Source organism: Palaemon carinicauda, chromosome 41 (genome assembly GCF_036898095.1).
Source record: "Palaemon carinicauda isolate YSFRI2023 chromosome 41, ASM3689809v2, whole genome shotgun sequence".
Classification (NCBI taxonomy): domain Eukaryota; kingdom Metazoa; phylum Arthropoda; class Malacostraca; order Decapoda; family Palaemonidae; genus Palaemon; species Palaemon carinicauda.
Window position 1 is genome coordinate 5,011,088 of NC_090765.1, and position 24,711 is coordinate 5,035,798.

At 38.8% G+C, this 24,711-nt stretch overlaps 1 protein-coding gene across 5 annotated transcripts in view; it reads right to left on the reverse strand.

The window, feature by feature from the left end:
- LOC137632337 (pseudouridine-5'-phosphate glycosidase-like) overlaps positions 1-24,711 on the reverse strand; it is a 350,199-nt gene that overhangs the window by 169,127 nt on the left and 156,361 nt on the right. For all 5 annotated transcript variants that reach the window (XM_068364270.1, XM_068364268.1, XM_068364269.1 and 2 more), the window contains exons 6-9: positions 17,077-17,292; positions 15,407-15,511; positions 13,569-13,650; positions 4,419-4,482 (exon numbers count right to left, since the gene is read on the reverse strand). In XM_068364270.1, the coding sequence (XP_068220371.1) occupies positions 4,419-4,482; positions 13,569-13,650; positions 15,407-15,511; positions 17,077-17,292 (467 nt within the window). The remainder of the gene's footprint in view (positions 1-4,418; positions 4,483-13,568; positions 13,651-15,406; positions 15,512-17,076; positions 17,293-24,711) is intronic.

The window sequence follows — 24,711 nt, forward strand, 5'->3', positions numbered from 1 at the left end:
AGAGTTCAAGGCTTCTCGTGGGTGGTTCGAGAAATTCAAGAAAAGGACTGGCATTCATTCAGTGGTACGGGATGGGGAGGCAGCCAGCTCGGACACGAAGGCCGCCGAAGCTTTTGTTAAAACGTTCGACGAGTTGACTCTGCAGGAAGACTTCAGTTCGCAGCAAGTTTTCAATTGCGACAAAACTGGACTTTTTTGGAAGAAAATGCCTCGTTGGACGTTCATCACAGCGGAGGAGAAGAGGCTACCCGGACATAAGCCTATGAAGGACAGGCTTACCCTTGCTTTTTGTGCAAACGCCAGTGGGGACTGCAAGATAAAGCCCCTGCTGGTGTACCATTCAGAAAATCCCCGAGCCTTCAAAGCCCACAAAGTCATCAAGGAGAACCTTCCCGTGATGTGGAGGGCGAATGCTAAAGCCTGGGTAACGAGGCAACTTTTCATTGATTGGGTGAATGTCTGCTTCGGTCCGACTGTCCGAAAATATTTGGAAGAAAAGCGCCTCCCTATGAAATGTCTGCTGGTGTTGGACAATGCTCCAGCTCACTCTCCTGGCCTCGAGGAATATCTTCTGGCCGAGTATTCCTTCATAAAGGTCCTATATCTACTGCCTAACAGCACCCCTCTCCTCCAGCCCATGGACCAGCAAGTTATATCAAATTTTAAAAAATTGTACACGAAGCATCTCTTCCAGAGATGTTTCTAAGTCACAGAGAGTACAAACCTCACTCTGCGTGAATTTTGGAAAGATCACTTTAACATCGTGATATGCATCAAACTCATCGATCTTGCTTGGCAGGAAGTTTCGAGGCGTACCCTGAACTCATCTTGGAGGAAGCTGTGGCCTGATGCTGTCTCTGCACGAGACTTCGAGGGGTTCAGGAAGCTTGGAGGCGAAGCCGAGATTGTTGACGATCCTGAACCAATTCAGCAGTCTGAGGTGGCTGACATCGTACATCTTGATACGTCCATGGGGCTGGAAGTTAGCGCCGAGGATATAGATGAACTTATCGAGGAGCACCACGAGGAGTTGACGACGGACGACCTGAAAGAGTTGGAGACGATACAAGAGAGTGATGTTCAAGAGCAGTTCTCTAGCGATGATGAGGAGAATGTTACACCTTTGAAAACGGCAGACAAGGAAATTCTCGCATGTTTCCAAAAAATGGCAGACTACATCGAAAAGGAACATCCAGAAAAAGTTTATACCAACCGTGCGCTTCAGCACTGCAATGACGTTTGCCTAACGCATTTTAGAAATGTGTTGAAAAGTAGGCAGAAACAAGCTTCAATGGATAGTTTCTTATTAAAGAGGCCAGCGGTATTAGTAGGCCAAGACGAAGGTGAAAGTGAAGAAAAGAAACAGAAAAGAGGAAGGGATGAAGAATTAGAAGGTGAAAGTAAAGAAAAGAAACAGAAAAAAGAAAGTGATGAAGAAGTAGAAGAGATTTAGAAAATATGAAAAACGTAAAGTTATAAAAAAGCAAAAAAAAAAAATTCAATTTTAACTTTTATGTTACCGTTAACTGTTAAAGTAATTTTTTCTTTCATTTTATAGTTTTCCATACGTAATGTTAAGTGTTAATTATTTCTGCCATTTTTTTATTTTATATGAGAAAGTGATTGTACCAACTGTGATGTATGGATCGGAGTTGTGGGGAATGAAAGTGATGGAGAGACAGAAATTGAATGTGTTTGAGATGAAGTGTCTGAGGAGTATGGCTGGTGTATCTCGAGTAGATAGGGTTAGGAACGAAGTGGTGAGGGTGAGAACGGGTGTAAGAAATGAGTTAGCGGCTAGAGTGATGTGTTGAGGTGGTTTGGCCATGTTGAGAGAATGGAAAATGGTTGTCTGCTAAAGAAGGTGATGAATGCAAGAGTTGATGGGAGAAGTACAAGAGGAAGGCCAAGGTTTGGGTGGATGGATGGTGTGAAGAAAGCTCTGGGTGATAGGAGGAGCGTGCTAGAAATAGCAATGAATGGCAGGCGATTGTGACGCAGTTCCGGTAGGCCCTGCTGCTTCCTCCGGTGCCTTAGATGACCGCGGAGGTAGCAGCAGTAGGGGACTCAGCAGTATGAAGCTTCATCTGTGGTGGAAATGTGGGAGGTTGGGCTGTGGCACCCTAGCAGTACCAGCTGAACTCGGCTGAGTCCCTGGTTAGGCTGGAGGAATGTAGAGAGTAGAGGTCCCCTTTTTTGTTTTGTTTCTTATTGATGTCGGCTACCCCCCAAAATTGGGGGAAGTGCCTTTGGTATATGTATGTATGTATGTATTTTTTTTATTTCGTAAAGTTTAAGTGTTAATGTGTTAAGTGTGTAAATTACTGTACGTAGTCTGTCACTTGTTACGTTTTCTGCCTTATGCCATCCTCCTCTGCAGCGACTTCGCTGTAGTAAGTTTCAACTTTTTTGTTACACTATTTAACTGTAATCTTTTTTTCAGAGTACTCAATCCTTAATTTAGGTGTACGTACAGGTAACAATACACCTTCACTGATCCAAATGCTTTACATACAGTACCGTAACTTTTATACAGTAGTTAAGAAAACGGACCGTTTTCTTAGGGCTTGGGGGGGATAACTAGGCTATAACTACATTATTGAATAATCTCATAGTGGTTTCTGGAATGGATTAGGCTGTTTTTAACGGTTGGGTTAATTACTGAATGATAAAAATGGCTGCATTGCATGTTTATTACTACAGTTTAGCATGTTTATGGAAGAAAAGGTGTCTTCTCGTAAGGCTTGGAACGGATTAGGCTATTTACATGTAATACACGACTCAGGATACGAAAAAATCAGGATACGAAACCGTATCCCGAACGGATTACTTTCGTATCCTGAGGCATCACTGTACATTGCTTATACTTCAAACTATCCTACCTCTTGCCTTCAATTGCATCCCACTCAAATAGAATGGGGGAGTCAGCAGTATGAACACCAGGGAAGGTTTACAGAAATGAAGAAAAATTTTAATAATAAAGTTTCTTATTTCTATACTCCCTTGATATTCTTATATATGACCACCCTCTTCTCCACTGATTCATAGTATCAATAGGTAGGGATAATTTTGACTTAAAACTAAGGTAGTCTAAGATCATTTGATTTAATTTCATTTTAAAAATACTGGTTTGGCTACAATTTCTTTTAACAGTAAACTAGGGGCAGGATCCCTCCCCTCATCCTCCTCTGAAAACATGTCCTCTTTGGTTACCTGTTACTGCTCATTGTAAGGTTTTGGAGTTCCTCTATTGTCAGTGGTGCTCTTTAACATTTTCAACTTTCAAGTCCATGGACTTGCCTACAGAAACACTGTTCTCAACCACAGACTCAGGCTTATTTAATCCCCCATCAATAACAATTTCTCAATTGCCTTGATGGTCTTACTTCTTTATTTAGATAGACATGTAACTTTTTGCTATATTAGCTTACTAATGGCTTAGTTATTTGTTAAAAAAATTGTTGATTTCTGTATACTGTACCATAATCTTTGGAAATGTAGATCACGCAGACACCTCTTTCTGCCTCTTCCATCATCTTTCTTACTTCAATAGTGGCTCTCAAAATCTTTCTTTATGGCTTTGTAATGTTACTGCAAATATTTTTGGAGCCAATGTGTAAAGATAAACTCTAAAATACAACTGAAATTAACAAAAGAGCTAATGGAACTATTTTTTGCAGGTGAGTTATTCGTAAACTGGGTCTGTCACCTTTGCTTGGGTCGAGTCTGTTGCCTTGGTAAGCGTCTCAACCCATGCAAGTTCTTTCAGGGTGTTAGACATCCAATTTTTTTTTTTTTTCAATCCCCAGGCTCAACAGTTTAATCACTAAATTGTTGAAGTTCAAGGGTGTTCAATATCAAAGGAATCTTTTTTTCCCCATTCTTTACCTTGATTCTGTTAGCTTGGTTCGATTATTTAGTGTGCATTGTCAATTTTTTTCCACTACCTGCATAAAAAACCTGAAACTTGTGTATAAAAATGTTACTTTTGATAGTAATTTTTCTACTACTAATCCTACCTAAAATATGAGATTATGACAGTTATTAAAATACTATACAGGTACAGCTACGAGTAATGCGGAGTGATCTTAATTCTATGGCTACATTCTATATTTCATGAAAGAAACATACGATTCATAATCAAAATACAATAGATACTTCTTGCCAAAGATTCACCCTAAATCCCAGTTAAATAATTAAAACTAATTCTACCAATTACTGTGTATCATTTGAGCATATAATCTTATTTTCAATTTCTAATTTCTTGACAGGTACAACAAAATCACCTTACACCAATCAAATGTGTACAAAACATAATATATATTCATCTATTGGACAATTAACAACCCACACTTACAATGTTAATACATGCCTATTAAATACTACTTAAAATGTCAACTATCACCATAAAAACGTACAGGTCGTGCTAGGCTTGATGTTGTTGATTTCGATACCTGCCTCAAAGTTTCAACTGGCATGGAACTGAAAAAGAAAATGATAAAAATTATTTCACGGATACATCAAATATTACCCTCTTAAATTCTAGAAAAAGTCAATCTATAATGATAAAAATGTTTCAATGATACGGTAAATAGCACAATTTAAATTTCTTGGCAGAAGACTTTCAATTACAACTTTAGTACTAAACAATGCATGCTAGTCTTCTAGCAATGAAACCTATATTCTACTGCAATAAGTTAAGGTGCAATTTTCAACCCTAGAATTTTTTTTCAACATGCAAGTAACTGAACAAAGTATCTTAAACATCAGAGAGTATAGACAAAAAAAAATTGTAAAATTTTAGTTCATATAATTCATAAAATAAAATTAAATAATTAAAGCAAGTAAAATTAAATTCTAAACAAAATAGATATATCTAAGTAAATTGGTATGATTATAATACAAATTAAACTACATAAACAATCAGATTTAAAGGAAAAAATCATAAAATATCACCTACACATTAATGTTACGTTAATTTTTATTACTAGCCAAGCTACAACCCTAATTGGAAATGCAGAATGCTATAACCCCAAGAGCTCCAACAAGAAAAATAGCCCAGTAAGGAAAACAAATAAGGAAATAGCAAATGTAAAGTAGGGTCTTGAAATATGCGTGTTTGAATTGTGCGATCCATTTTTTATGCGGTCATTAGTTATCAAAATCAAATTTTCTGTATCTGTAAAGTTGTTCAAAGTTTGCGAGTCAAGTGCCACAAATAGTAACAAATCTATTGTTTTTTCAAGTACTGGTAGGCTAGCATAAACCTAGGTACAGTTACTGATAATAAATGTAACCTAACCATTCGACCTTACATTTTATTGCCATAATTTAATAATAAATAGTCTATTAGAGGAAAAATTCTATGTCAACAATGAAATCAAATCTTCTCTATGAAAGTCCAGCTGAGAAAATGTAAACATCAAGTTGTGGTTACGTTCTCAGCAACCTTTACCTTTTTTCTCTAAACTTTCCATAATTTTAATGATAGTGTTAATAATGATAGATATAGTGATGAAATTCAGACTGGCATGATAATGTATTCATTTTTCATTAAAAATTCATCATGATTCAAACTATCCTTACGTTCTACATTCTCAGTCCATCTTTTCTGTCACATCAAGAGGTAACATAAATGTTCAATAACTTTTCATTTAAAACTACTCTAGTACATACATACATACATATACCAAGGCATTTGCCCCAATTTTGGGGGGTAGCCGACATCAAATAAATGAAACAAAAAAGGGGACCTCTCTTCTCTACGTTCCTCTCAGCCTGACAAGGGACTCAACCAAGTTCGGCTGGTAATGCTAGGGGGCCACAGCCCAACCTCCCCCATTATCCACCACAGATGAAGCTTCACAACGCTAAATCCCCTACTGCTGCTACCTCTGCGGTCAACCAAGGCACGGGAGGTAGCAGCAGGGCCTACCGGAACTGCGTCACAATCGCTCGCCCTTCATTCCTATTTCTAGCACGCTCTCTTGCCTCGCTCACATCTATCCTCCTATCTCCCTTCACTCCGTCCATCCACCCAAACCTTGGCCTTCCTCTTGTACTTCTCCCATCAACTCTTGCATTCATCACCTTTTTTTAGCAGACAGCCATTTTCCATTCTCTCAACATGGCCAAACCACCAACACATTTATATCCACTCTAGCTGCTAACTCATTTCTTACTCCCATTCTCACCCTCACTACTTCATTCCTAACCCTATCTACTCGAGATACACCTGCCATACTCCTTAGAAACTTCATCTCAAACACATTCAATTTCTGTCTCTCCGTCACTTTCATTCCCCAAACTCCGATCCATACATTACAGTTGGTACAATCACTATCTCATACAGAATTCTCTTTATATTCATGCCCAACCCTCTATTGATTACTACTCCCTTAACCGCCCCCAACACTTTGCATCCTTCATTCACTCTCTGACGTACATCTGCTTCCATTCCACCATTTGCTGCAACAACACACCCCAAGTACTTAAACTGATCCAACTCCTCAATTAACTCTGCATTCAACATGACATTCAACCTCGCACCGCCTTCCCTTCGTGTACATCTCATAACCTTACTCTTACCAACATTAACTCTCAACTTCCTTCTTTCACACACCCTTCCAAATTCCGTCACTAATCGGCCAAGCTTCTCTTCTGCGTCCGCAACCAGTACAGTATCATCCGCAAACAACAACTGATTTACCTCCCATTCATGGTCATTCTCGTCTACCAGTTTCAATACTCGTCCAAGCACTCGAGCATTCACCTCTCTCACCACTCCATCAACATACAAGTTAAACAACCACAGCGACTTCACACATCCCTGTCTCAGCCCCACTCCCACCGGAAACTTAATGAAATTTTTAAAATCAATACATTTAAAACTGAGTACGAATGCCAGTTTCCAATATGAATTTACAAATGCCACCAGCATCATAAAAAAATGTCCCCTCCAAGAATCTTGGTGAGGATGTACCTGCCATCCCTACCATGAGCTTCAGACAGGAATTTTTCCCTGATAACCACAAGACTGGGATATTCAATAAGTAAATGCCTTATAGTCAGAGGGACCAAACAATCATCCCAAAATGGCTGACCCCTGCCAGTCAACAGGAACTTGTGAATTAAACATGTGTGCCCAATTCTAAGGTGACAGAGGACTGTCTTCCACATTCTTGGCATATTTTCATACTTCCATGGAGGCATTGCTTTTGTTATTTCCTCCATCTTATTCTGACCAACAGAATTCCAGTAGTGTTGCCAAACCTCACTAAGAGACTTTTTTATATCAGGCAAAAAGTCATTACTAAGAAGAAGATATCTTCTAGGAAATAATTTGTCTGCTGCCTCTTTTGCTAATTGTCTGCCGCTTCATTACCAGGAACACCCACGAGCTGGGATCCAGCAAAACTTAACTTTTTTACCTGCACTGCAACAAATATGGAACCATTCTAAAATTTGTAAAAGTAAAGGGTTGTTTGGATTAAAAACCGTCAATGCCTGCAACACACTTTTTGCATCACTAAAATAAGTAAAATTACCCTCTTTCATTACTGCTATTTTTTCAATAGCAGTCAGGATACCATACAGCTCTGCTGTAAAGATAGAGGATTTTAAAGGGAGTGCACATTTACAGCTAAAAAGGGAATTGCACACCACAAATCCAACGCCAGCACTGGATTTGGAGCCGTCCATAAATATAAATCCCCTATCCCTGTGTTGTTCTGTATGTTCTAAAAAGGAAGACCAAATTTCTTCAATTATCAAGTTGCCTTTAGAGCACATGAAATAATTTCTCTGGAAATTTCCAGGGAGGGGTAACTGATAGCCAAAAAGGTATTACTCTGCTCCTGGAAAGATTCAGGATATTCAGCAGTTTTTTCACTCTGAATCCATAAGGCTTAGGGGATGTAGAATAAGCCTCATTGTAAGAGAAGAAATTTTCTCTATTGGTAGTTTCAAGCCTTTGTAACTTATATCAATATCTAATCCTAGTAGACTGGCGATATAAGTCCAGAGGCCACTCACCTGCATCAACTAAAAGACTAGGGATGGGGGATGATTTAAAAGTGCCAGTATCTAATCTGATGCCACTATGATGAATGGAATCTAAAATCTTCAACTTGGTAGTGGAAGTTCTTCAAAGGCAGTTTTCTACTTGGGATATTTCTGCGAGTGATATACCAGAGAATTTAACTTAACCCATTACAGCCTAGCGGCAGCAAAAGCTGCCACTATATTCTGAAGTGTCCAGAATCGTCTGTATGTCTTACAGCCTTATCTTACATTTTGAGCATATTGAAACAAGTTCATTCTTGCTGCTGACCGGGCCACATTACCCTACAACTCACCTAATGCTGTCAGTTCAGCTTAGAGTGTGAATAAGTTAAGATGGGTGAAAAGAGGACTACATTTAGTTGTAAAGAAAGGTATTTTCTATATGAAATTTACAATGATTTCAAAACATTATTGCTGTGTTTCTGTGATCTAGAGGTTCCTTTTTTGTGTGTTATCCATAAAATATCTCTGCTATTTTTTTCAAGGCCATCACTGAGAAAAGCATTTTTAATGGCAGCTTTTGCTGCCGCTAGGCTATAACGTAATCATTTTTTTCCGTTTTCTTATATAGAGTTCATTTATTTTTCAAATAGTGGTTAAAATCTTATTAGAGTATATTCAGTTCGTAGTTTCATGACTGAGAGAAGAAATTAACGTTGAATGAACTCAATTCTTTGTTTGCTACTCAGCTCCACAGGAGTTTTATAAGAAAAACTGATGCAATTTTTTATCCTCACGGATGTTTTATCTTGTAAACGTAACATTAGTGCTCCTACAAAAATGATAGTACATCTATGTGAATGTCGATATATAGGTCTATACGCAGTTAAACACACACATACACACACACACACACACACACACACACACACATATATATATATATATATATATATACAGTATATATATATAAAATATACATATGTACATATACATATCTATCTATCTATCTATCTATCTATCTATCTATCTATATGTGTGTGTGTATATATATATTAATCTATTTATATATATATATATATATATATATATATATATATATATATATATATATATATATATATAAAATATATATATATTTATATACTGTATATATATATATATATATATATATATATATATATATATATTATATATGGAATCTATGACCTTCTGGATAAACATGACAAATTAGTAGATGTTTCTGTAAATCTCCCCCCCCCCCCTTTAAGGATACGGATGCAGACATTGACCAAGACCCGGATGCTTCAGATGATGAAGTTGCAGGCAATCCTGGTCATTTGCCCAGAAGGATTCTCGCCACAGACGTCGCAATTGACAAATTGAAAGAAAAAGTAAATAACCATGTCGACTGCATAAATCTTTCCTGGACTAAACAATGGATTGAAGAACTTTATCATCAGAGCACAACATATAGAGAACAAAAGTCGCTCTCTAAAGACCACATCACACCACAAAATGTGAAGATTTTTCTTTCTATTCGTATACTTTCTGGCTACAACAAACTTCCCTACCGAAGAATGTACTGGTCTGAAACTCCTGATGTATTCAATTACTGGGTATCTGAAAGCATTAGGAGAGATACATTTGATAAAATTCTTAGAAGTCTTCATTTTGCTGGCAATATGAAAATGACCGACGACTGATTTTACAAGGTAAAAGTTATGTTTCTTTTTATACTATATTCTCAGATTATGGTTTTGATGGTTTATCACATAAATAATGTTTGTTGATTTATATCTCCTCTTTTGTATGATATACTGAAGAACTGAAATATATTGACCAATAAAACCTTATCTTTATTAGGCATTCTAAATTTTCAGGTAAGTCAACTTTTCCAGCACGTCAATAAAGTCAGCAATCTTCAGCTTCAGCAATAATTCCATAGCAGAGATGAAATTATGATCCCTTATTATGGAAAACACCGGGCTAAGCAGTTTATAAGAGAGAAACCAGTAAGATTTGGTTTCAAAGTTTAGGCTGCATGTACTTCAGACGGATCTCTTCTTTATTGTGAGCCCTATTGCGGGTCTGACACTAAAATCCCTGATATAAGACTGGGCTAAGGTCCAAATGTCGTATTAGAGATGTCTAATGAGATCAATTTACAGGCTGGCCAGCATGCAGTGTTTGAGAATCTTTTCACCTCATAACCATTGCTGGAAAATTTAGCAAATCGAGGAATAGGAGGTACTGGCACACTAAGAGAGGATCGTCTTCATGGTGCCCCACTAATGGAAAAGAAGGAAAAGGAGAAGAAAAAAATATCGTGGGTACATGGAAGAGGTAATTACTGGTAGCACATCAGTAGTAAAATGGAAGGTAGCTACTGTGGCTTCAAAGTAAGAATGCTTCAAGTACAAAAAAACAGGACGATGGAGCAAACTTGAGAAAAAGCATATTGAGGTTCATATGCCCAATTCCATTCATGTGTATAAATAACAGATGGGTGGTGTTGATATATTTGATCAAAAAGTATCGGCCTATAGAACTCGAATTCGTTCAAGAAAATGGTGCTGACAAATATTTGCTTGAAGCATCAATGCTCAAGTTGTCAATTCATGGATGGTTTATCGCAAACTGGGAAATATAATCCCATTGATAGACTTCATCTGGCATTTTGAAATTGCCATAATGAAGCAATATGGTGCTCCTCGTACATCTCCTGGACCTAAGAGACTGTCTTCTGGAATTGCAAAGGATTCTGTGCTGTACAATGGTGAGCAGCACTGGACCAAGGAAGGAGACCAGCGTCACTCAAGATGCCGCGAATGTTCTCGACGCACAAAATACATTTGCAATATGTGTTCTGTACCTCTTCATCCAAAACACATGTTGCCCTATCATAAAATACCTCAGTAGTGCATAATGAACAACAGACTGAAATCATTTGAAGCTATATAGGGATAACCTTCGTACAAGAAAAATAGAATAGTGTGGATATGCAACTCATGCAATATTTTCAAGTATTTTTTTTCTTTTATATTATGAATCAGTAAGAATTTGGAGTTTTTATTGTAACAGGCAAGATTAGTGATGATAATTATTAGAGATAATGAAGTTATGTTTGAAATACTTAGGTTTAATGTACAATTATATTGTATGTCAAAAACAAAGATTTTGTGCATTCAAAGTGGCTAGTGGCAGTAAGATATGCTATTTGATTGAATTTTTTATGTACTATAATTCAGATAGAATTTGCAGTTCTTTTCATGAAAGGCATGATTAGTAATGATAATTACTAAGTATGATAAAGGGATACTTAAAATACTTATGTTTGTTAAGAAATTTATATGTTATGTCTAGAATAGAAAGATTTTGTTCATTCAAGTGCCTAGTGGCAGCAAAAGCTGCCATCAAATAAATCATACTTAAGAAAGGAATTTTTTTATGGTGATGATTTTATGTTGAAAGTAGACCAAATGAAAGTATTTTCTGTGAATATGGTGTTTTTAAAACCAATAGATAATTCTCGTCCTTAATGGGTTAAGAAGTATCACAGGGTTCTTTCCCCTGGAGCGAATATCCAGAGAGATATTGTGTATACACAAGCGACGTGTTTAAAACAAGTCACGGCTATCCTTCCCCGAATAGAATTAACCTTGCCTCGAAGGATATGGGATAGGATTGGATACGTGGGCGAGAGAGCCGTTACACCTTCCTATCACAGTGTGCTACTACGAACACTTTTCCTGTATTACCATTCCTGCTTCCAGTGCCATCTTGACGGTTGTTTGGAGTTTTTCCTGCGTGTTTTCATAGTTTTTTAGTGATTTTGCGATCATGGATGTTTCTGCTTCTTCCTCATTGACTAAGCGAGTACCCTTTTCTTTTGGTTTAGAGCATTCGCGTCTTCACCCCGTTATTTTTCTATTTGCATGCTTTTTATTGCCCGCAACTGGCGCGTGGTCGGCTCCGGCGACTCATGTATCCAAATCGCTCAGAAATGCTTATTTATTTTGTCATAGTATTGTAAGAATGTTTTGAATTATTCTTTTACAATTGTGGTATAATTATGGGGTATCCCCCTCTTTTACTATGGTCTGCATGTGCATATTTTGTTAGTCTTGATTTAGGCTAACTCTACCTTGGCCGTCAGCCATGACTGGTGAATATGTTCTTGTGCACCATGCCCTTCTTTCACTTAACCTTCCTGGTTTCGTGAGGCTGCCCTTCCTCCCATGCTATTGATGTGTCATGGTGGGGAGCTACGGTCATAAAGGTCCTTCTGGGAGCATTGGATAGTCTTGGGTGACTGTTTTTCCACTTATCCACTATGTCTACTTCTTGTCTATACATTGGAATACACTACCTTGTTCTAATACTGACAGTTAGACTTCACTTAAGTGCTGCCTTACCCATTCCCAGGTTTCCTTTCTTAGTTTTTGGTAGGCTAGAGGCTGGTTGTCAGGACTCATTCTCTGTGCCTTCTTACTGCAGACCCCTTAGAATACCAATTTATTTCTAATGCTACAGTTAGGCCTTCCTGTCCTTCTCACTAATTTCTGAATCTCCCTTCCTAAATACAATTGCCAAACATTCCAAAATGAAACAAAAAAACCCATCTATAAATAATTAGTTGAACATTACTGACCATCAAGAAAGAGATACCTGGCAACCTAACAGCTTACAGTAATTGGAATCTTACGATAATTCTAATGGGTACTAAACTTACATTTAATTTAGAGAAAAAACTCATAACTTATTGAGAAGTTAGTAGCAGTAGGAATCTGTTTAAACTTTTGTTTTCAGTAACCTTACACCAGAGTAAGTTTATTAACAAAACTTATTCAACAAACAGTTGTACATCTAGTAGGAGAGAATGGTGTATGGATAACTACCTCATAAAATCAATTCATATCTCTATGCTTATCTACCTTTATTATTATCATTAAAAGGAGGAGATTTACCAGCCTAATGAGTCTAGCTTGATTCTTACCGAGCTGGCCTCTTACCTATCGTATAGCTCACCAAATCGATAACTAAAGATAAATATCATCATGGATCTCACTTAACAATTATATTCATAAATAACATAAATTTCTTTGAACGTAAAAAGAGACCGTGTGGGTGAGAACGATAAACATAAATTTCTTCAGATGTAATGATACGCGTTCACCCTGTCTCTCCTATTGGGTCTACTGGGAATATTTCAGGGGAGGGGAAGATGGAGAAGGGGTAGAAATTTTTTGTTTAAAGGTCAAGAAATCAGTGGCTTCAATGATTAAGGCATAATAACAACAAAGTTTCATTTAAATAAAATGATCTCAAACTCAAAAGCAATAAAAAACAGAATGTTTTTATACACAATATTTAGTCCCCTTATGAATCTCAGAAGGTATATAAAAATTTTTGAAGTAAGAGGGATTTGACATAAATACAAATGATTATTGTCCTATTTACTTCAAATCAATGTATTTCAGCAATACTTTTCATATTAAAGGACTTGAAAATTATATGGGTACCTTGAAGCTTAAGAGAATAGAGAAAATAATGTGACTAACCTGTTAGAAATATCCTTGAGTTTACAGAATTCCACAGATATTTGGGCTCCAGTTATAGCATTGTTCTTGATAAGCGCTACATCTGAAGTATAACTTAAGGAAAAATAATAGTTAACATTAACATTTATAAATACAGGAGTTGCATAAGTGAGGGGGTAGTGGTAAATGCTACATTGTGTAAAGGGGGATAGGCTTTAATATGCTGGTGATGTGTTTGAATAGAACACATATGGAATTAATCCATGATTCAGAAATTAAGAGTATGAATGCGGAAATGACTCTTGTTGTTATTTGGAATCAAAAACTATCATTGAAAATAACTTTTTGTTAAAAACTTCATTTAAACAATATATTGCTTTTTTTTTGGGGGGGGGCATCCACACATAAAAACATACATTTAGGTGAAAACTAGTACTCATTCATAATGCAGTTTTAATACCACTGCATTAAACTTAGGCCTTCTTTCTCCTTGTACTTGACTGTAATTAAAAAATAATGTTTGGCTGTGTGTGCACATGTGTGTATGATGTGCTTTAGTAACTTACACCCATAATATATAAGTACACATACATGTACCTATTAACGTCAAGGAATCTTGCTTGTATTACAATAAAACAGCTTAAAAATACGAGTATAAAAATCAGGTAGGTTATTTACTTACGCATCATCAACAAATAGCTTAAAATACGAGTGTTAAAAAGCCAGGATAATTCATTTCTAAATGGCTAGAGAGAGAGAGAGAGAGAGAGAGAGAGAGAGAGAGAGAGAGAGAGAGAGAGAGAGACTAATTATAAGGGCTATAAACAAACTTGTACCAACCATGTGTAGCATTCTGCTTTTCCAAATAGTCGTAGCTTGGCTAGTAATAATAATATCTTCTGGCAGTGGGTAGTGTCATAACAGGGTACCCATACTTAGTATAGTGCTATCAGTGCGAGGGAAGAGCGAAGATACAAAGCATAATTTATACGAAAAAGAAAGAAATGTCGTTACTATGTATGATCGTGTGACACACGGTTGGTACAAACTGTAAGAAAACTATGATATCCAATAACATGTTATTGCTGATGTAATATTCATTATGAAGATGTACTGAATAAATTAAGTGTACAAATGGAGTGTACTTTTCACTCAGATGACGTACTTTATGCAAGTCGTCAAATAAAAACTTTGCCTCCCCTTGAATAAGAATATGGCTTGTAAGAATTTCTTCATGTCTTGTCCTTCTATCCAAGCGTTCCATTTCCTCCTACATTATGCCTCTCTTCGCGTTAATTATTGAAGTTTTCAACGATGGAGCTTTTTCAGTCAAGTATGGGACAATGTGGTCTTTGATCAAGGAAGCCTACAGCACACTGAATGTTTATCACCCTCTCACCATTTTTATATCTTTATCATATCCAATTTGTCTTGCATTGTAATCATAAGCCTCTTAGAATCACTCACAAAAACCTTCTTGAGAGACATTGCTAAAATATGCAAAGGTTGCTGAGATATAAAAGGATTAAGTCACCCTATGAGCAACACCATAGAAACTGATTCAAAAACTAATGTATGAAGGAGAGGGTAAGCCTTCTCCAAACTGAAAAATTAAAAAATTGTTAGTGGGTTGGCGCTATGAATTGTCAATCATAGTAGTTACTTGTAATTACTTACCGCTAAGCATACTATCATCCTTATGAACCAAAACATTTATAAACATCTACCAGTTTCATTTCCATTGGCCCCAAAAATTTACATAGTTTTAACAGTATTCAAATATAAGAGAAAAAAATTTAAACTGCTAAAATAGTAAAGTTAAAAAAAAAGACTTGAGCTTTGTATTTTTAAAAGGATACTTGACTTGAGACTTTCGCCTCCAGTGATTTCAAGAACTCTTTGCAAGACAAAAGGAGTTACATCTCTTCCACGAACTGATACTGCTGCTTCTTTAACTGCTATTTCTGCAACATAAAAACCATAAAAATATAGCTCATGTTTCATAAATTTCTACTTAAATACCATTACCCATTTTGACTAAAATACATATTCAAAACAAAATCATTCTTATTACAAAAGTTACCCATTATCTATAATGCTCTTAGTTTCAATTGCTTTTGTTTTTGCCAAAGCAGAAAGAAAATAAAATATTAAATTTTAATAATAAAATTTGACATTTCTATACTCACCTGATGTTCACATTGCTGCCTCTGCAGAAAATCAGTTTGTCGACATTTCCCCCCAAAATTGTATTAAAAATGTTCTCATTTTCTTTCCTTTCTATAAATACATGCTGCTACTATAGTAATGAAACAATCTGGCAGTAAATGGCAAAGATGCCAGTGAAGGAAAAATATAGATAAAAGAAAATTAAAATTTAACATAATTATAAGCAGCTCTCTCGGAATACTTTAAGGAAAGAGCAGCACCAGAGCTTTCTTAAAAACATGTTATAAGAGAGTTTAGGCAATAAGATTTAACCCTAAACTTATCTCTCAAAACTAAAGCTTAAAACCAGCCACCCGTTGAGATACTACCGCTAGAGAGTTATGGAGTCCTTTGACTGGCCAGACAGTACTACATTTGATCCTTCTCTTTGGTTACGGTTCACTTTCCTTTTGCTTACATAAACACCGAATAGTCTGGCCCATTCTTTCCACATTTTCCTCTGTTCTCATACATCTGACTACACTGAGATTACCAAACAATTCTTCTTCATCCAAAGGGTTAATTACTGCACTCTAGTTGCTCAGTGACTACTTTCCTCTTGGTAAGGGTAGAAGAGACTTTTTAGCTATGGTAAGCAGCTTTTCTAGGAGAAGGACACTCCAAAATCAAACCTTTGTTTTCTATTCGTGGGTAGTGCCATAGCCTCTGTATCATGGTCTTCCACTGTCTTGGGGTAGAGTTCTCTTCTTGAGGATACATTCAGGCACATTATTCTATCTTGTTTCTCTTTTTCTTGTTATTTTGAAGTTTTTATAGTTTATATATGAAAGACTTATTTCAATGTTATTGTTCTTAAACTTCTCTTTTAGTTTATTTCCTTATTTCCTTTCCTCACTGAGCTATTTTCCCTTTTGGGGCCCTTGAACTTATAGTATCCTTCTTTTCTAACTAGGGTTATAGCTTGGCAAATAATAATAATAATAATAGTAATAATAATAATAATAATATTTGATTGAATTGCATTTATTATGGTGTCAAAACCACAGGGTTATTAATAACAACTGTATTTCAAACATTCTGCTCATCTGTAAAATTAAAATTTAAATAAAATGACAATACGTCCTAGCTTTGAGTAAAAAGCCCCTCGGACAATTTTCTTTAAAAAAGACAATGTGAAAGAAAATTTGGATTTTAAAAAACCAAGTGATATCCAATAAATACAATAGTATCTACAGTAGTCTGAACTGCCTGATGTATTAAAACCAATCAAAATACTTGAGGTTTTGTGAAATTCATATAAATACACATATTTTACCAGTGTACCACCATGACCTAAACACTAATCATAGTAATGGCTTACCTATAGCATCCTTAATTACTTGACCTTCTGCTTCATATTCTTTTGGAATTGGTACGGCAACTAACATCCCCGAAGCCATATCTAACTCTGTCCATTTCTTCATCATGAGTGCAGCCAAATATGGGGATTCCACATGAGAAGGAGCTTTATATCCACTATTACGTGTGAAGAAGTCAGGAAAGGTTGCATCTGGACCCATAACAGTCACACAAACACCTAAAAATTTGCAAAACTTATTACCGATTTAACATAACCTTAACAAACTAGGATATACACCATTCTTACACACCAATCTTGCTCTTTTTGTATATTGTGCACAATACACTTGACATTCATAATTCCTGGGTTTTAGATTTGCAGATTTGGTACTAGTATACACTATGTGATTTTGCCATAAATGAATACTTGATAATTTGGTAAAAATTATGAACAAATTGCACAGGATACAAATAAAAACATAAGAGTTCGTAATCCATGAAATATAGTAAGTCACTTAATTAAGATTGGGTTCTTAAGTTGAAAGGTTCTCAACTCCACAATAATTAGCTTAGCCATCCAGCTCATAACCTACCTGCCCCCCCCCCCCCAACCACCAACAACTCTTCATGACATCCAGTCAGCCAATCTTATTCTGCTAGTGATTGATTGATTGATTATTAAGTATTATTTGGCATCGTAACAGCAGAGGTCATTGATGCCAAAGAATATAGTTAACAATTATTATGTATCATATTTCAACTCACAATTAAATCTTATTAAATAAACCCGTATCCATAAAAAATTTAAAAAGGCAATCCATATTGCATTCAGGTCACAAAAATTTTAGATAGTATGTAAAAGCCACTGCTATCCTTACAATTATGAAAATGGCGTAATCTCTTGGTCAAGTAACTTTGACACTCGGTTAATATATGTTTCACAGTCAGTGGCACCAAGCAACCTTCACAGAATGGCGGATGTTCTCCACTCATCAAAAAGCTGTGCGTCAATCTGGTGTGACCAACTCTCATTCGGCACAGTACGACTTCTCTTGACCTTTGCATGTCAAAATATGCCCCTGGATGAGATGATTTAACAATTTCACTCATTTTTTTATTTTCCAACTCCCAATAAAAGTTCCAAGTTTTTCTAAGTATGGACTGAATTACGGGGTACATATCTTTTGCAGGTAGTAAAAATTTATTTCTTATACAGCTATGAACTGCCTCCTTTGCCAGAGTGTTCGCTTCCTCATATCCCTTTATATCGACATGAGCAGGAACCCAAAAAAATGTTATTTTCATTAGTAAAATAAATTTTTGAATATACTTACCCGGTGATCATATAGCTGTCAGCTCTGCTGCCCGACAGAAAAACCTAAGGACAAAATACGCCAGCGATCGCTATACAGGTGGGGGTGTACATCAACAGCGCCATCTGTCGAGCAGGTACTCAAGTACTCCATGTCAACACAGAACCAATTTTCTCCTCTGCCCACTGGGTCTCTATTGGGGAGGAAGGGAGGGTCCTTTAATTTATGATCACCGGGTAAGTATATTCAAAAATTTATTTTACTAATGAAAATAACATTTTTCAATATTAAACTTAGCCGGTGATCATATAGCTGATTCACACCCAGGGGGGTGGGTAGAGACCAGCATTACATGTTGACATTATTATGAGCTAAGTATTTTGTATTTCATTTTAGCAGTTATTCAAAATAACAAACATAAAATCAATAAGTACCTGGTAAGGAAGTCGACTTGAACAATTACTCTGCCTTTTTAAGTACGTCTTCCTTACTGAGCCTCGCGATCCTCATAGGATGCTGAGCGACTCCTAGGAGCTGAAGTATGAAGGGTTGCAACCCATACTAAAGGACCTCATCAAAACCTCTAATCTAGGCGCTTCTCAAGAAAAGACTTTGACCACCCGCCAAATCAAGTAGGATGCGAAAGGCTTCTTAGCCTTCCGGACAACCCAAAAACAATAATAAAACATTTCAAGAGAAAGATTAAAAAAGGTTATGGAATTAGGGAATTGTAGTGGTGGAGCCCTCACCCACTACTGCACTCGTTGCTACGAATGGTCCCAGAGTGTAGCAGTTCTCGTAAAGAGACTGGACATTCTTAAGATAAAAAGACGCGAACACTGATTTGCTTTTCCAATAGGTTGCGTCGAATATACTTTGCAGAGATCTATTTTGTTTAAAGGCCACGGAAGTTGCGACAGTTCTAACTTCGTGTGTCCTTACCTTCAGCAAAGCTTGGTCTTCCTCATTCAGATGGGAATGAGCTTCTCGTATTAACAGTCTGATAAAATAGGATAAAGCCTTCTTTGACATAGGCAAAGATGGATTCTTAACTGAACACCATAAAGCTTCAGACGGGCCTCGTAAAGGTTTTAAAATAGAACTTAAGAGCTCTTACAGGAGACATAAGACTCTTTCTAGTTCATTTCCAACCATACGATAAGTTTGGAATATCGAACGATATTGGTCAAGGCCGAGAAGGCAGCTCGTGTTTGGCTAGAAAACCAAGTTGTAGAACATGTAGCCGTTTCGGATGAGATTCCGATGTTCTTGCTGAAGGCATGAATCTCACTGACTCTTTTAGCTGTGGCTAAGCATATCAGGAAAAGAGTCTTAAAGGTGAGATCTTTCAGGGAGGCTGATTGTAGCGGTTCGAACCTGTCTGACATAAGGAATCTTAGTACCACGTCTAAATTCCAACCAGGTGTAACCAAACGACGCTCCTTCGTGGTCTCAAAAGACTCAAGGAGGTCCTGTAGATCTTTATTGTTGGAAAGATCTAAGCCTCTGTGACGGAAGACTGATGTCAACATGCTTCTGTAACCCTTGATAGTGGGAGCTGAAAGAGATCGTTCTTTCCTCAGATATAAGAGAAAGTCAGCTATTTGAGTTACAGAGGTACTGGCCGAGGATACGGATACTGATTTGCACCAGTTTCGGAAGATTTCCCACTTCGATTGGTAGACTCTAAGGGTGGATGTTCTCCTTGCTCTAGCAATCGCTCTGGTTGTCTCCTTCGAAAAGCCTCTAGCTCTCGAGTCTTTCGATAGTCTGAAGGCAGTCAGACGAAGAGCGTGGAGGCCTTGGTGTACCTTCTTTACGCGTGGCTGACGTAGAAGGTCCACCCTTAGGGGAAGTGTTCTGGGAACGTCTACTAGCCATCGAAGTACCTCGGTGAGCCATTTTCTCGCGGGCCAGAGGGAAGCAACTAGCGTCAACCTTGTCCCTTCGTGAGAGGCGAACTTCTGCAGTACCTTGTTGACAATCTTGAACGGAGGGAATGCATATAGATCTAGATGTGACCAATCTAGTAGAAAGGCATCTATATGAACTGCTGCTGGGTCCGGGATTGGTGAGCAAAATATTGGGAGCCTCTTGGTCATCGAGGTTGCGAAGAGATCTATGGTTGGCTGGCCCCAGGTGGCCCAAAGTCTCTTGCATACATCCTTGTGGAGGGTCCATTCTGTTGGAATTATTTGTTCCTTCCGACTGAGACAATCTGCCATGACATTCAAGTTGCCTTGGATGAACCTCGTTACTAGTGAAATATCTAGACCTTTTGACCAGGTGAGGAGGTCCCTTGCGATCTCGTACCATGTCAGAGAGTAGGTCCCTCCTTGCTTGGAGATGTACGCCAAAGCCGTGGTGTTGTCCGAGTTCACCTCCACCACTTTGCCTTGAAGGAGAGACCTGAAGCTTTTCCAGGTCAGACGTACTGCCAGTAGCTTCTTGCAGTAGAAATGCATTGTCCTTTGACTCGAGTTCCATAATCCCGAGCATTCCCTACCGTCTAATGTCGCACCCCAGCCTACGTCCGATGCGTCCGAGAAGAGAACGTGGTTGGGAGTCTGAACAGTCAGGGGAAGACCCTCTCTAAGGTTGATACAGTCCTTTCACCAAGTCAGACCAGACTTTATCTTTCCGGAAACCGGGATCGAGACCGCTTCTAGCGTCTTGTCCTTTTTCCAGTGAAAAGCTAGATGGTATAGAAGAGGACGGAGGTGTAGTCTTCCTAGTGACACAAATTGATCCACAGATGACAGTGTCCCTACCAGACTCATCCACAGCCTGACTGGGCAGCGTTCCTTCTTCAGCATCTTCTGGATGGATAGCAGGGCTGGGGGTTGATCGTCTTGTTCAGCAACGTCCTCATCAGAGGGTTCCTCATCCGAAACTGATGAGGAAACGGCAACGGAGTGGGCAACGTCTGACTCGCTGAATCCGGTCGCACTGGTGGATGAGTGACGGAGCCGGACGCAATATCATGGTACTGCTGCACAGTCTGTGAACTGTCAACAACCATGGGGACGCGAGGAAGTACAGCGTCAACCCGAAACTGTCTAGACTGTCTGGGTTGTGCAGTCAACACCCTACCGGGTTGCTGAGGTTGACGCACTGCGTCACAACAAGTCACCTCTGCTGGTTGTTGAACGTCTTCCTAGTGACACACTGAACGTCAACAACCACCTCCGAGCGTCGCTTAACGTCAACGTGCGACTGGCAACCCACACTGGGTCGCATCGGTGGAGGAACCACCTCAACTGGCAGACGCGAGTAGGATACCTCAGCGTCAACAGGGCGCACAACCAACCGGTAGGAAGGTTGTTGGCCAGAAGGTTCTTCTCCGTATTAAGTCCTCTATCAAGGACACAAGCTTGGACTGCATGTCTTGCAGGAAAGCCCATTTAGGGTCTACAGGAGCAGGTGTGGCAACAGACGGGGTTAGCGACTGAAGCGGAACCATTTACCATCCCTGGAAGCCTTGTTATGTGTGACATAATAGTACAGCAAAACTTCAAAGGCTCGACAAAAGTTGAGAAGTTGACCTGTAAACAACTGGAGCGTCTCCTGGCTAGGCGCCTGGGCGAGTCTACCAGAATTGAGAAGTCTACCTGGGCAGAGGCATGAACTCCCAAGCCGAGAACTTCTCTCGTGTCCTATCAGACTCTCGCTCTATAAGCCAGTTAAAAAGAAGGGAAATCAAAAGGCTGTATCCCTAAAACTCCTCCTGGTGCAAAAACCAGTCGCCTAGCCAACGTAACGCTCTCTAGGAGAGCGAGAGAGCACTAGCTTAACAACAACGGCTTCGAAGTAGCTAGGCCTAGTGTAAGTTCTGACGTGAGGCGAACGAGGAGCAGCAGTTACAAGATCCGGACGAAGATCCTTAAAAAATCATCATGATTTAATTAAAGTCCATAGGAGGCTAAGCAGCTTAAGGCTCCTCTCCAAATGACAGAGTCCTCAAAGGAATATCAGTAGGAGGGAGAACAGCACTTTCTCATCTACAGGAACCTTGTCCGAGAAAAGCTAGGTTATCTCAGTGAGGGTCTCACTGGTGCATTAGCAGCAGACCAGAAGGCAACGTTATGTAACTGCTTGACAGTCTGTGAACTGTCAAAAAACTGAACTGTCAACCACAACAGGTGCGTGAGGACATACAGCACTGGTGCATTAGTAGCAGACCAGAAGGCAACGTCATGTAACTGCTTGACAGTCTGTGAGCTGGCAACAACCAAAGCTGTGTGGGGAAGCCTCAACTCCTGACTGACTAGTCTGCTGCGGGCGAGTGGCGGTAACCACAGTGGGTTGCGGAGGCTGACGCACCGTGTCAAAACACGGCAGCTTAACTCCACCCTCCTGTTGTTGTGGTAGCACACGCACGTCAACGGAGGGTTCCGTGCGTCTGTGAACGTCAGCATGCGTCTGGCAGGGTCGACTGCGCATGGGTGGAGGAACTCTCACAGCTGGAGTGTGGGAGCAGGCAGCCACAGCGTCTGCTAGGCGCACAACCGTGGTAGGTTGTAGGCTAACGGGTGCAGCGTCAACCTTCTCCGCACGATACTCCTGCAAAAAAGATGCTAACTGTGTCTGCATAGACTGTAGCAAAGACCACTTAGGGTCTACAGCAGCAGGTGCGGCAACAGACGGTGTTACTGCCTGTTGCGGTACCGCTTTACCTCTCTTAGGAGGTGTGCAGTCATCGGAAGACTGCAGCGAGTCCGAACTGACCCAGTGGCTACACCTGGGCCGTTGGACTTGCGCGGAAGGGACCGACTTGCACTTAATAAGCTGCGAGACCTTGGTCCAAGGTTTCTTACGAGAAACCTCTTCCGCAGACGAGAAGTAAATGGGCTCTCTCGTCTTTGTGTGGGTGGGGCGATCTTGGGTAGATACGCCCGAAACCACGGAGGGAAAAACGTCTGTTCGTTGATCAAGGCCTGACGAACCCATAAGTCGTTCGACATTACTTCTCCCCTGGGCTTGGGAGCTTGCAAGAGGTCCCGGACTAGGTGAACGACAGGCACGAACAGACGAACCCTCGGACGCAACACTGTAACACTTTGCGCATATAACTTTATCACTGCGATTTTCTGTTTTGCACTTATTTCACTGAAATCGAAACTTTTACTGATTTCTACCTGAAACACGCAATCCTACCCTTCATTAAAAGGTAGTAATTGCGAAAAAAGTCGTATAATGCAACAGAAAACATATATAAAGATAAAGAATTCAGTGGCTGGGAAAGAGACTAAACACTAGTTCAAATAAACTACGTTTACAATCTCTCACCGCACATAGCCTGGGAACAAGAATAAAACCCTAGAAACGTTTTACCTTCTTCCCCGTACAGCGACTAGGGAGGAGAGTAAAACGAGAACAACGTTACCCGCTTGAACGAAACGTTTTTTCTCCTCTCTCTCCCTCCGTCTCTATCTCTCTCTCTCTTTCTCTCTTGATTTCGCACCTGAGAGAAGAGCCCAATTATATATCGTCAAAACATGTTATTTGCTAAAGGAAAAAACTGAAAGGTTTTCCAAATAAAAAGTTCCTTTAATTTAGAATTTAAACCATTAAAGCTAAGAAAGAATGAACGAAACGCCAGAATCGGTTTACTCTTACTGCAAAGTGAAACCGTGATACACTCTCTCTCTATCGTAACGATAGAGCGCATGTTGAACGTCCTGAACGTCAACAACTGCGTAGACTAAAAAACTAAACGTTAGTTCATCTTTGAAAACAGTACGAGACTATCAAAGAAATTCTTTCATAAAACATTAAATTTAAAAAGTTTTAAATTCTTTAAAGGTTAAATACGATATAACGGGCTCAACGTTGATTAACTTCGGTTCCAAGTTAGGACCGCCTACTATCAGGAAAGGTCGCATATAAACAAAACATAAAAATTTATTTTTATATGTTTATAATAAATGGAAAGTTAATCGAAGAGGCCTAATAAAGGCGGAGAGATATAAAATATATAGATCTATAACGTGTTAAGCAAAATTACTAAAAACCTAAACACACTTCCGTCTAAGGGAAGGGTCGGCCATTTAAAAGTGAAAGAGAGTCCATACTCTCTTTGTCACCATAATTAAATCTATCCAAAACGAGTTCAAGTTTTGAAATGAAGATAAAACCCCTGCATAGCGAAAGCTCAAAACTGGAATAGTGTACTTCACCAAATAGTTGTGAAAACAAATCCAGTTAGTAACAGCGTATTTAGTAGGTCTTGCCAGTGGCACGACAGAGAGAAAATTGGTTCTGTGTTGACATGGAGTACTTGTGTACCTGCTCGACAGATGGCGCTGTTGATGTACACCCCCACCTGTATAGCGATCGCTGGC